Source organism: Vipera berus (assembly GCF_964194415.1).
Source record: "Vipera berus genome assembly, chromosome: 3".
NCBI classification, from domain to species: Eukaryota; Metazoa; Chordata; class Lepidosauria; order Squamata; family Viperidae; genus Vipera; species Vipera berus.
The window spans coordinates 7939192-7953157 of record NC_138204.1 but is presented as its reverse complement, the minus strand read 5'-3'; the positions used below and the strand labels follow the sequence as shown (position 1 = coordinate 7953157).

At 42.9% G+C, this 13966-nt stretch overlaps 2 protein-coding genes across 2 annotated transcripts in view; one reads left to right on the top strand and one right to left on the bottom strand.

Moving 5' to 3' along the window:
- The window catches only part of COL20A1 (collagen type XX alpha 1 chain), a 532145-nt gene that overhangs the window by 170973 nt on the left and 347206 nt on the right, over positions 1–13966 (top strand). The gene's annotated exons all lie outside the window — the stretch shown is intronic.
- The window catches only part of NKAIN4 (sodium/potassium transporting ATPase interacting 4), a 120550-nt gene that overhangs the window by 66606 nt on the left and 39978 nt on the right, over positions 1–13966 (bottom strand). Inside the window, exon 2 of the mRNA XM_081323850.1 lies at positions 4547–4684. Coding sequence (XP_081179976.1) covers positions 4547–4684 — 138 coding nt within the window. The remainder of the gene's footprint in view (positions 1–4546; positions 4685–13966) is intronic.

Sequence of the window (13966 nt, the reverse complement as noted above, 5' to 3'; positions counted from 1 at the left end):
GTCCCTATTTTTCTACTTGCATTTTTTACGTGCTTTCGAACTGCTAGGTTGGCAGAAGCTGGGACGAGTAACAGGCGCTCACTCTGTTACGCGGCACTCAGGATTCGACCCGCCAAACTGCTGACCTTCTGATCAACAAGCTCAGCGTCCTAACCCACTGAGCCACCGCGTCCCTATATAAATATATACTGTGTAGCAATATGAAGTTCTCGAACTCCGGGAACTTTTAGGTTTGTAAATAGTTGTTTTTATTGCTTTTATTGCTTTTACTATTTTAACAATAAACAGCTGTTTTATATTCTTCCTGGAGTTCGAGAACTTCGTATTGCTACACAGATATGCCCGGGATTCGTATTTTTATAAATATATACTGTATATAAAAAATAAGCCCCAGTTAAGATCATCAGCCAGATTGACGCATTTAGTACCGTATTTTCCCGAAAATAAGACCTAACCGGAAAATAATGTGTCTTTTGGAACAAAAATTAATATAAGACCAGGTCTTATTTTGGGGAAAATATGGTGTGTGTGTGGTGTGTGTGTGTGTGTGTGTGTGTGTAGTATATGCATATGTGTGTTATGTATGGGTATGGGTAGATATATACTTTCTTTTGAGAGTAGACAACAGAATTTAATTTTTAATGTGGGTCAGTGTGAATCACAGTAAAATTGACAATAAAGGCTATCTTATCTAAGTACAGGTAGTCCTTGACGTACAATTCATTTAGTGACCATTCAGAGTTACAATAGTACCTATGACCATTTTTCACCCTTATGACCATTGCAGCATCCCCGTGGTCACATGGTCAAAATCCACACACTTGGCAACTGGCTCATACTTATGACAGTTGCAGGGTCCCGGGGGGGGGAGGGAACATGTGATCCCCTTTGGTGACCCTCTGACAAGCAAAGTCAAGGGTGGAAGCCAGATTCACCTCACAACTGTGTGACTGAGGTCAACGCTGCTAACATCGGATGTTCTTGCTTTGACAACATATGGAGATGCAGCCATTTTCCTTCTTATGTTTTACTCTTAGAATTAGAGTTAGAATTAGATGATACTGAGGTGAGGGGGAGGAGGAATGTGCATGGGAGTTTAGTTAGACATAACAATACTCTAACTAGTGTGAGAACCAAGGTTATTGAAATAAGAGATGATAAGAAATGGCGGGTTGGAGAACCAGAGGGAAAGCCCGCATTTCAAACTAATTGGAGAATGTTATTTATGACTGTTAATTGGAGGAGGGAATTGTGCTTTGATACTATGTGCCCAGGGGAGAGGAATTCAGATTTTGGCTTTGATTATGTAAGTGCCGGAAGTTATGCTCCTCAAATAAAGATTCTTTAAGGTAAAAAATGCCTCGAAGTTCTTTTGAAGAGTTTCATCTGTCGGAACCATGACAACTAACTTCGCAGCTGCAGGGATTCACTTAACACCTGTAGCAAGAAAGGGGGCAAAACTCACTCAACTTTCTGGTGGTGTCTTTGGAAAGGACCTTGTATTCTAACAAGCAAAGTCAATGGGGAAGTCAGTTGCAGTGGAGCTTGATGCGTGAGCATGAGTACCCGCCACTCACGCAAGTGGAGCTGCACGCACATGCTTGCCCACTGCTTGTGCAGCCTTGTTCTGAACAGGATGCGGGGTAGGCAGCCGTGGCCCCAACGATTGGAGACACCTGCATTAGGAAACCTGGATCTGGGAAATGGCTATGGAGATTCTCAGTCATCCAGCTCATGATTGTCCCGAAAGTGCTTTTTCACCAGGCAACCGGACTTTCTTTTTTTCTTCTTCAAATCAACCCTCCCTGTTTGTAATCCTTAGCCCTATCTACCACCACATTAAAGTCCCCCAAGAGACACATCTGCTCATACTCCAGATCTAATATTTTCCGATATATTTTCTGGAAAAAGTCTCCCTGATTATTATTAGGTGCATATACGCCTACCAGTAACACTTTGCTTCCCACCATTTCTATCTCCAACATCAGGCTTCTCCCCTCCGGGTCCGCCCATAATTCTTTAGGACACAAGTACTCCTTAACATACATTGCTACACCTTTCTTTTTCGCCTCAGCAGACGCTACAAATAATTTCCCTAGTTTAGAGTAACTCAACAAATTAATTTGGCTTTTCTTAATATGAGTTTCCTGAAGGCATAATACATCAGCTCCACATTTCCTTAATCTAGTTAAGATATTTTTTCTCTTAACAGGAGCATTGAGACCATTAACATTGAGTGTCAAAAAATTCACCCCTTGACACATCCTTACTTACGTGGGGCCTTAGATTTGGTAGTCTGTCTAGACCAGGGGTAGGCCACCTTGGCTCTTTGATGACTCGTGGACTTCAACTCCCAGAATTCCTGAGCCAGCCACGCTGAGGGGAAAGGGAGAGGTTTCCATGCTGAGCCATGCTGGCTCAGGAATTCTGGGAGTTGAAGTCCACGAGTCATAAAAGAGCCAAGGTGGCCTATCCCTGAGGTAATGCTTAACTAATAAACTGAAATGCCCTAGATCAGGGGTAGGCCACCTTGGCTCTTTGATGACTCGTGGACTTCAACTCCCAGAATTCCTGAGCCAGCTACGCTGAGGGGAAAGGGAGAGGTTTCCAAGCTGAGCCATGCTGGCTCAGGAATTCTGGGAGCTGAAGTCCACGAGTCATCAAAGAGCCGAGGTTGCCTACCCCGGGTCTAGACAGACTTTTTTTCCTCTGTGAAGACCTTTCGCTTCTCATCCAAGAAGCTTCTTCAGCTCTGGCTGAAGACGAGAGCCATTGACAAGAATCCTTTCAACAGTTCCAAGAAGGCTCCACCCTCTTTTGCACTACTCGGGTGACCCGGAGGACACAGAAAAAACCTCCAGGTGGCCTCAGCGACTCTCTAAAAGAATGCAAATGACCGACTGTCTGCAAGGAGTATAAATCCTTCCCTCCCCCACCATCCAGTCAGAGCTGAAGAAGCTTCTTGGATAAGAAGCGAAACGTCTTCAAAGAGGGGGTGGAAAAAAGTCCAGTTGCCTTGCGGAAAAAGCACTTTTGGAACTAGATCTGAGAACTGTATTTTCAGACTTCTAAGATTCCGTTCATGTAGCTTTACAATAAAATGAATTAGCTTACATGTTTCCTGCCTGGCAAACGAGTAGTGCTGACATCAGAACCTGGCAGGTAACAATGTGATTAATCAAATTGGGGAGAGTTAGTCTTGTGGCTGTTTGGAATGTAAAGACCCCCAAGGCTCCCTTACATAATGGAAGGACTAATGATGATTACCATGGATGGCCAGCTCCATATAAGAACAGTCCCACAAGCAAACACCCTTTAGGCTGGCAATTAAAAGCTGCAGCCACTTGTATTATGAACTGCCAGATTGTTGCGCTGTTCCCCCCCCCCCCGCCCCAAAAGGCTGCAGAACAAAGCGAAAACACTTGATTGAAGTGCATTAAGTCTCCTCCATTGGAAGGGGTAGATCAAAAGCAATTATCTGCTTGCAATCTCAGTGGTCCTGGTCGCAATCAGATGTGTTATGGGGAAAATAGACAAGCCGAGGACTTGATTGCATATTTGAATTTGTATAAACAGCCACAGGCCAGCTAGTAACAGATCAGCCGTTACTAGGGAAAAAAAGACACCCAAAATTCCTTTTTCTGGCAGATTGTGAAAATGTGATTGAAAGTTTTCCTGGATCAAAATTGGCCCTGCAGCTGCTCCAAGCACCAGAGGAAATATTTGCATTAATGGTGGATAAATATAGGAAATCCTCAACTTGCAACCACAGTTGGGACCAGAATTTCCATTACTAAAGCCAGGTGTTCAAGTCAGTTATACCTGATTTTATGACCTTTTTTGCCATGTTGTTAAGTGAATCTTTGCTGCTGTTAAGCGAACCAGACAGTCATTAAGCAAATCCAGTTTCTCCCATTGAGTTTGCTTGTTGGAAGCCAGCTGGGAAGGTGATCACATGACCCTATGATGCTGCGACCGTTGTAGATACAGGCGGGTTGCCAACTGCCCAAATGTTGATCAGATGACTGTGGGGATGCTGAGACAGTCGTAAGTGCGAGGACCAGTTGTCAGACACAACGGCACTGAAAAAAGGGATTTATGACCGTGTTTCACACTTACGACCAGTGCAGCATCCTTGTGGTCACATGATCAAAATTCAGACACTTGGCAACTAGTTCATATTTATGATCCTTGTCCTGGGATCATGTGATCCCCTTTTGTGGCCACCTTGACAAGCAAAGTGAATGGGGAAGCCAGATTCTCTTAACAACCGTGTTACTAATTTAACAACTGCAGTGACCCACTGAACAACTGCGGCAAGAACACGGGGTAAAACCCACTTCACAGCTTAGCAATAGACTACCTGTAGCCACCAGTTCTGGTGGCCTGGTTCCACCATTAAGTTTGAGGCAATAAAATTCTGCATAGAATTTGCAATAACTGTGCAATAATCTTCCAATAGTTAAGTCTCATTGAATCCAGCGGGCACCAAATCCCCATTTGGCTATTATTCCAATGCCAGCCTTGGAATCGTTAGCAAACTCACCACCACAATGTAGCGTGGTCTGTACTGGATTGTCCCAAAAAGGCCCAGGATCACCATGATGATGTGGAGGAAATTGGCCAGAATCGGAGCCCATTGGTAGCCCAGAAAATCAAAGACTTGCCTCTCTAAAGCAACAAGCTGGAAAAGAAGAAGGAAAAAAAAGGAAAAGATCATTTGCACATCCGTATATTACAAAATCCACTTTATAATACCTTGGTAAGACCGGACGTGGAGTACTGCATTCGAGTTTCGGTTGCCATGATATGAAAAAGATGTTGAGACTCTAGAAAGAGTGCAGAGAACTAAGACGATTAAGGGGACTGCAGGATAAACTGTATGATGAACGCTTAAAGGAACTTAGGTATGTTGAGCCTAATGAAGAAAAAAAAAGGATTAGGAGTGACATGATACCCATCTTCCGATATTCGAGGGGTTGCCACAAAGAAGGGGGGGGAGTGTCAATCTATTCTCCAAAGCAGCTGAAGGCAGGACAAGAAGCCATAGATGGAAACTAATCAAGGAGAGAAGCAACCTAGAACTAAGGAGAAATTTCCTGACAGTGAGAACAATTAAGCAATGGGGTGTTTTTGCCTCCAGAGGTTATGGGTGGGGTCCCTCTTTTCCCCCGCCCCTGCCTCTCTCCGGGCCACCAAGCTACAAAGGTTGGGAACTGATACATCATAGCTGGGTGAATCTTTCACGTCATGGATCTTACAATGTTGTAAACTCTAAAAGTTAAAGGTAAAGGTTCCCCCGCACATGCGTGCTAGTCGTTTCCGACTCTAGGGGCCGGTGCTCATCTCCGTTTCAAAGCCAAAGAGCCAGTGCTTGTCCGAGGACGTCTCCGTGGTCACTTGGCCGGCGTGACTAGACGCCAAAGGCGCACGGAATGCTGTTACCTTCCCACCGTAGTGGTCCCTATTTTTCTACTTGCATTTTTACGTGCTTTCGAACTGCTAGGTTGGCAGAAGCTGGGACGAGTAACAGGCGCTCACTCTGTTATGCGGCACTTGGGATTCGACCCACCAAACTGCCGACCTTCTGATCGACAAGCTCAGCGTCCTAACCCACTGAGCCAACATATCTACAGTGGGTCATAAACCAAATTAAAGTTGAGGACTGTTGGGATCTAGGGCTCTCTGAGCTTGGCTGTTTTCTTGCAGAGATTTCATTACCCAACTACCTAACGTCATCAGTGTTAGAAGGTGGTGGGGTTTGATCTCTGTTTATATGCAAGTGTTGGTGGGAATTTTCTTGGTGGTTCTTTAATTAGGCTGTATTTACAGTAAGGGCAAACTGCTTGTATATAAGCAGAGCAAACCCCGCTCCTTTCCAGCACTGATTATGTTACCTAGTTGGGTAATGAAATGTCTGCAAGAAAACAACCAAGCTCAGAGAGCACCAAGAGCCCCACAGTCCTCCTCCTTCTCCTCCCTCCCTCCCTGTCTTCTAGCATTGATGATGTTACCTAGTTTGGTAATTAAATGTCTGCAAGAAAACAGTGAAGCTCAGAGACCCCTTCATTTCAAGCCTGAGCTACAAATAGTGTCCTTCAAAGGCTTAAATATACTTTTGCGTCTCTTAAAAAGTTTTCTCCCAGACAGATCTCCAACCCAACAACCCGTTGCTTCTTCTCTGGCCTTCATGAGAGATGGCCTCACGGTTATTTTTCTCAACTTAGAAAACGTTTAGAAAAACATTTGAAAGTGATATTCTCCGAGTCCAGGGGAGCCCATTACATGAGTAATGGGGGCAAGTAACCCCCCCCCCAGCAATCTTGATTGAAGCATCTGGGGAAGTGGAGAAAGGAAGGCTATATTTCATTTCAAAATCAATTTTCTTTGCATCATCGGTGCCAGTGGGAAGGGGTTAAAGCGTTTAATCTTCCATTAGCAAGATCAAAAGACATACGATGATGACATTCAGAAATTTTGGATACAGACTGGGTAGCTGAAGAACACATGATTGCAATCGGTTTACTCAATCGGGCATTTAATTAGCATGGTTTGTTGCATTAACCCAAAAAGTACAGATAAAGAACCAGCATTTACATATTAGCTTAACCATCAAGGACGGCAAGATTGCTGCCAGATATTGTAAGGATAAATCCAACTTTCCTTCTTAGAACATAGAATAATGGGGTTGGGAGGAACCTTGGAGGTCTTTTAGTCCAACCACCTGCCTAGGCAGACGATCCATGCCTGGAGATTTTTAAGAAGAGACGGGACAGTCACTTGTCTGAAATGGTATGGGTTTCCTGCTTGAGCAGGGGGCTGGACTAGAAGACCTCCAAAGTCCTGTCCAGCTACATTCCTAATTCTATTCTATTCTATTCTATTCTATTCTATTCTATTCTATTCTATTCTATTCTATTCTATTCTATTCTATTCTATTCTATTCTATTCTATTCTATTCTATTTTCCATATTCCATATTCCATATTCCATATTCCATTCTATTCTATTCTATTCTATTCTATTCTATTCTATTCTATTCTATTCTATTCTATTCTATTCTATTCCATAATCCATAATCCATAATCCTATTCCATATTCTATTCTATTCTATTCTATTCTCCATAATCCATATTCCTATTCCATATTCTATTCTATTCCATATTCTATTCTGTTCCATATTCTATTCTATTCTATTCTATTCTATTCTATTCTATTCTATTCTATTCTATTCTATTCTATTCTATTCTATTCTATTCTATTCTATTCTCCATAATCCATATTCCTATTCCATATTCTATTCTATTCCATATTCTATTCTGTTCCATATTCTATTCTATTCTATTCTATTCTATTCTATTCTATTCTATTCTATTCTATTCTATTCTATTCTATTCTATTCTATTCTATTGACATGGCTGCCCAATCTTTTCTTAAAAATCTCCAGTGATGGAGCACCCACAATTTCTAAAGGCAAGCCGTTCTACTGGTTGATTGTTCTCACGCTTAGGATGTTTCTCCTTAGTTCTAGGTTGCTTCTGTCTTTGATTAACTTCCATCCATTACATCATATTGCTCTTCTTTCATTATCTATCTATCTATCTATCTATCTATCTATCTATCTATCTATCTATCTATCTATCTATCTATCTATCTATCTGCTCCCCCCTTCCTGACTCTGACTCTGCTATCAATATTTTGAACCACACTTCAGTATGAAGGTTTTTTGCATTCAGTGATCAATACTTTGAGATGTTTAATTCTTTGCTGCTACTGTATAAGTACCAAACTATGAGAAGAAGGAGAGACTTGTCTTTTTGGCATATTTTAATTGATTCCCTTCCCTACCCAGCTTTTGGGATTATTTTGTCTGAGGAATACTTGATTATTTGGTTTAGGACAAAGTACTAGAATTTTTGCAAAGCCTGGCCTGGAGAATAAATGGATGCTAAGCTGAAATTAGGGACGCGGTGGCTCAGTGGGTTAGGACGCTGAGCTTGTCGATCAGAAGGTCGGCAGTTTGGCGGGTCGAATCCCAAGTAACAGAGTGAGCGCCTGTTACTCGTCCCAGCTTCTGCCAACCTAGCAGTTCGAAAGCACGTAAAAATGCAAGTAGAAAAATAGGGACCACTATGGTGGGAAGGTAACAGCGTTCCGTGCACCTTTGGCGTCTAGTCGTGCCGGCCACATGACCACGGAGACGTCCTCGGACGAGCGCTGGCTCTTCGGCTTTGAAACGGAGATGAGCACTGGCCCCTAGAGTTGGAAGCGACTAGCACGCATGTGCGGGGGAACCTTTACCTTTAGCTTAAGCTGAAATTGGAGAAGATACCGCTTTTGGTGTCTGTTTGTGTCTCTGTGTGTGTGTGATATTATACTGCCACTAGGGATAGGCAAGGTAATAGCTGTTGAGAACTAATTTCCTCCTGGGCAATTTTTTTAATTACAAAAAAAAAAACCTGAACAAAAGCTAATATTGGTGGAAGGTAAATCGACGGCCTGTATCTTTGCATTTATTTGCTGGAACAATTTGGAGCTGTACATAAAAACTTCCTTTGGTTGTTGAAAGTACCTGTTGGTAGTCCTCGTTTAGTGACTGCCTCAGATAGTGACCAGTTATGACAGTGATGAAAAAGTAACTTTGTGAGCAATGCCAACATTTATGACCCTTGTAGCATCTCTCTCTCTCTCTCTCTCTCTCTCTCTCTCTCTCTCTCTCTCTCTCCCTCCCTCCCTCATGTGTTCACCATTACAGTCAGTTAGTATGTATTGTCCTGATCCTGACCCATTTTTTTTCCTTCACAGCCCCCGTTGCCTAAATAAGCAATCTCTTCCTGAGCTGCTTTTCAACACAGCATTTCCCCAAAAGGTGCCAAAGGCATGAGTTCAGCTCTGTGACCTTAATTAATTGATTAGAACCAGCTGCCACCCTGAAACTGACCAGACCTTAATCAGTTTCACACCGAAAGCTTTTGTTTGCCTAATCAGGGACTGGTGGTTATATAGTCAGCAGCACTCTAGGCAAACAGCTAATACTAATGCATTCCTTTTGATGTGTATTCCCCATTATGCACCTGCTTACTCTCTTGTAATCCCTTTCTCTCCAATGAATGCAATTACAAACACCAATTCTCTTCTTGCTAATTATCAGAGCACTGGAGTCAGCATTCTAAAAGGCAGGGGATTGGCGGGGAAGGGCTATAAGATTTGCCTTTTTAATGGCTTCCTTGTGAGTTGACTTCTGGAAAATTCCTGCTTGGAGTTATATTCTTGTGATGCTGTAGAGCAGAACAGAATAACACAGGCAGGAATGTCAAACTTCCGGCCCAGGGGCTGAATGCATCATAGCAAAATTGCACCCACCCCATTGCCGGCAATGGCAAAAAAAAGTCAAGATACGTTGCGACACGTCACGTGATGTTGCGAGATTGACACCCTTGGAATAACAGAATAACGGAGTTGGAAGGGATCTTGGAGGTCTTCTAGTCTAACCCCCCTGCACAGGTAGGAGATCCTATACCATTCTGGACAAATGACTGTCTTTTTGAAAACCTCCGGTGATGGAGCAGTACAACCTCTGAGCAAAGGAGACCTGGAGTAAAATGATATGCACAGTCAGGGTTTATGTGATTTTTCACTTAGCAATCAGTTCTCCTAATGGACAACCAACATTTTGGTTGCTAAGCAAGTTGAGTTTTGTGCCATGATATGACCGTTCTTGCCACAGTTGCTAAGTGAATCACTGCAGTTGTTAAGCTAGTAACATGGCTGTTAAGTAAACTTGGTTCCCCCGTTGTCTTTGCGTGTCAGAATGTCCCAAAAAGTGATCACATGAACCCAGGACACTGCCACCGTCATAAATATGAACCAGTTGCCAAGTGTCTGAATTTTGATCACGTGACCGCAGGGATAGTGCGACAGTTGTATGCATGCCAACTGATTACAAATCCCATTTTTAGTGCTGTGGTAACTTTCAATGGTCACTAAATGAATGGTTGTAAGTCGAGGAATCTCCTGTAATGTAAACTCCACCAAGCTAAAATGCAACCTAAATGGGTTTATTAGAGACAATTTAAGATACGGTACTTAAAATTCCTAAACTGCTGAACTACGGGGAACATATTCTAGGATGCTAAGATGCTGAATTATTAAGTTGTTAAGCTATGAAATGAGTAAGATGCTAGGTTATGAAACTGCTGATTAAAAAAGTCATTCCCAATATGATAAAGGTTCTTAAAGTCCAAGCGTTCAATTCTCCTGGTTCAACCAGATGCTACAGCAATGTTTATCAACTTTGGTAGCTTCCCCAGCCCAGCCCAGAGCAATAAAGGTGATTAGGGGGCTGGAGGCTAAAATATACAAAGAACGGTTGCAGGAATTGGGTATGTCTAGTGCAGGGGTAGGCAACCTTGGCTTTTTTATGACTCGTGGACTTCAACTCCCAGAATTCCTGAGCCAGCCATGCTGAGGGGAAAGGGAGAGGTTTCCAAGCTGAGCCATGCTGGCTCAGGAATTCTGGGAGTTGAAGTCCACCAGTCATAAAAGAGCCAAGGTTGCCTACCCCTGGCCTAGGCCTAGGCCGCTTTATGACTTGTGGACTTCAACTCCCAGAATTCCTGAGCCAGCATGGCTCAGCTTGGAAACCTCTCCCTTTTACCTCAGCCTGGCTGGCTCAGGAATTCGGGGAGTTGAAGTCCACAAGTCATAAAAGAGTCAAGGTTGCCTACCCCTGATCTAGTTTAATGAAGAGAAGGAGAAAGGGTCACATGATAGCAGTGTTCCAATATTTGAGGGGTTACCACAAAGAAACGGGGGTCAACCTATTCTCCAAGGCAAGAGAAGAAACAACAGATGGAAACTAACCAAGGAGAGAAGCAACCTGGAACTAAGGAGAAATTTCCTGACAGTGAGAACAATTAACCAATGGAACAACTTGCTTTCAGAAGTTGTGGGTGCTCCATCACTGGAGGCTTTTAAGAAGAGACTGGACAACCACAACCCTTTTTCCTGGGTCTTAAGGAAAATTTCGCCATAGCCAACTCACCGTGGGACAACTTTTCGTGGGACGAAAGTTACATAATATCAAAGAAATGGTGGAATAGAATCATTAAAGAAAGGCTGCACAAGGAGGGTCAAATCGAAATACGAATGACATAAATTAAAATAATTTTTTACCTTAAATAATTAAGTGAAATTGTATTTGAATATTTGAGGGGCTGCCACAAAGAAGAGGGGGGGGGTCAACCTATTTACCAAAGCACCAAAGGATAGGAGAAGAAGCAACGGATGGAAACTAATCAAGGAGAGAAACAACCTGGAACTAAGGAGAAACTTCCTAACAGTGAGGACAATTAACCAGTGGAACTACCTGCCTCCAGAAGTTGTGGATGCTCCATCACTGAAAGTTTTTAAGAAGAGATTGGACAACTATTTGTCTGAAATGGTATTTTTTATTTTTTTTAATTTTAATTCCATTTATATCCCGCCCTTCTCCGAAGACTCAGGGCGGCTTACAAGCTTAGCAGTAGCCTTCATTCTATGTATATGCCTGCTTATTAGGGCTTTCACACACACCCCAAGCGGCATTATTACAAAGTCAGCTTAATTGCCCCCAACAATCTGGGTCTTCATTTTACCTACCTCGGAAGGATGGAAGGCTGAGTCAACCTTGAGCCTGGTGGGATGCGAACCTGCACTAATTGCAGGCAGCTGGTGTTACTTAAGGAGGCATTAGCCCACTGCTCCACCAAAGTATAGGGTCTCCTCCCTTATTTTCCCATTATTTGGGGTTTCTTTGTATTTTGTAATTTGACAAACTATAAGAAATATAGTTTATTTTTATATGTCCTATAAGAAATATGAACAACAACATTTCTGGGTGGGGAAGGAGGCAAGTGTGCATTTTTAAAGACATCTGGAAGATTGCTGCAATAATCGTTTTGCACTAAAAAAAAATTCTGGTTCCTATAGTAGGATTTGGCACCGAAGCCCAAATTGTCTGCCAGATTCCATATTTTTATAGCAGAGTCACAGATGCATAGTGTGCAACCCTGCCTGGTAATATTTTCCAGTGATCCTGGAGGCCTTCGACAGATAGCAGAGGAAAAGAAAAACTCTCAGTTGTGAAAACCCTGAATGTTAAAAGCTAAAGTAGAGAGGATCCTCAAACTTATAGTCTTTGGTATGACCACAACGGATCCCAAAAATTCTGTGGCTAAGTGAGACAATGGTTAGTGCAGCAGATGATGATAATGATAATAATAATAATAATAATAATAATAATAATAATAATAATAATAATAATAACAACAACAACAACAACAACAGTAATAATAGGAGGAAGGAAGGAAGGAAGGAAGGAAGGAAGGAAGGAAGGAAGGAAGGAAGGAAGGAAGGAAGGAAGGAACATTGGAGGTCATCTAGTCCAACCCCCTGCTCAGGTAGGAAACCTTTTACTATTTCAGACAAATGGCTGTCCAATCTCTTCTTTAAAACCTCCAGTGTTGGAGCATTCACAACTTCTGGAGGCAGGTTATTCCACTGATTAATTGTTCTCACTGGCAGGAAGTTTCTCCTTAGTTCTAGGTGGCTTCTCTCCTTGATTAGTTTCCATCCGTTGCTTCTTGTCTTGCCTTCAGGCGCTTTGGAGAATAGCTTGACTCCCTCTTCTTTGGGGCAGCCCCTGAGATATTGGTACACTGTTACCATGTCACCCCTCGTCCTTCTCTTCATGAAATGAGACATACCCAATTCCAGCAATCTTTCCTTATATGTTTTAGCCTCCAGTCCCCTGATCATCTTTGTTGCTCTTCATTGTCAAGTTAGTAAGCTGGTTGTTAAGTGAATCGGGCTTCCCCTTTGACTTTGCTTGTCAGAAGGTTGCAAAAGGGGATCACATGACCCTGGGACGCTGCAACCATCATAAATATGAACCAGTTGCCAAGTGCCCAAATTTTGATCATGTGACCATGGGGATGCTGCAATGGTCATCAGTGTGAAAAATGGTCACAAGTCACTTTTTTCAGTGCTGTTCTAACTTCAAATGGCCAATAAGTGAATCATTGTAAGTTGAGGACTACTTGTATCATTTAGCAACCATTTGAAGCCAGGATAGCACTGAAAGCTGTTATGACCAGTCTTCGGAATTCCTTTCCCAACGCAGTTGAGCAATAATTAGAGTGGGGTAAAAGGCAAGAGAAACCCTCCGGTTAAAAAGTTATATTTAACAAGATCCAGGTGACAAGGAACGGAGACCATCAGCTGAGGAGCATGACAGTTGCTGTGTTAAAGCTTCCCTGAGTTGACAGAAAAATCCTGGAAATTCCTAGAACTCGCCAAAATCAACCAAGCAAACTTTTTAGCAAACTGTCTGAAACAGCAGGATTAATACCAGACCAACAATCAAACAATAAAAACTACCCCAGTCAAGGAACTACCAACTCACACACACACACACACAAAACAGTAAACAACAGCCTAATCAAGGAATCACCAAAAACACTCTCACCAACACTGACAGAAGTCAATTGTCTGTAAATAGAGCCCTGATGATGTTACCTAGCTGGGCAATGAAACGTCTGCAAGAAAAAAACCAAGCTCAGAGAGCACCAAGTTCTGCACAGTCCTCCTCCTCCTCCTCCTCCTCCTCCTCCTGCTGTTTCTCCTCAACTCCACAAACACCTCTCCCTTCTAGCACTGATGGTGTTACCTAGTTGGGTGATGAAATGTCTGCAAGAAAACAACCAAGCTCAGAGAGCACCAAGGACTCCACAGTCGTCGTCCTCCTCCTCCTCTTCCTCCTCCTCCTCCTCCTCCTCCTCCTCCTCCTCCTCCTCCTCCTCCTCCTCCTCCTCCTCCTCCTCCTCCTCCTGCTGTTTCTCCTCAACTCCACAAACACCTCTCCCTTCTAGCACTGATGGTGTTACCTAGTTGGGTGATGAAATGTCTGCAAGAAAACAACCAAGCTC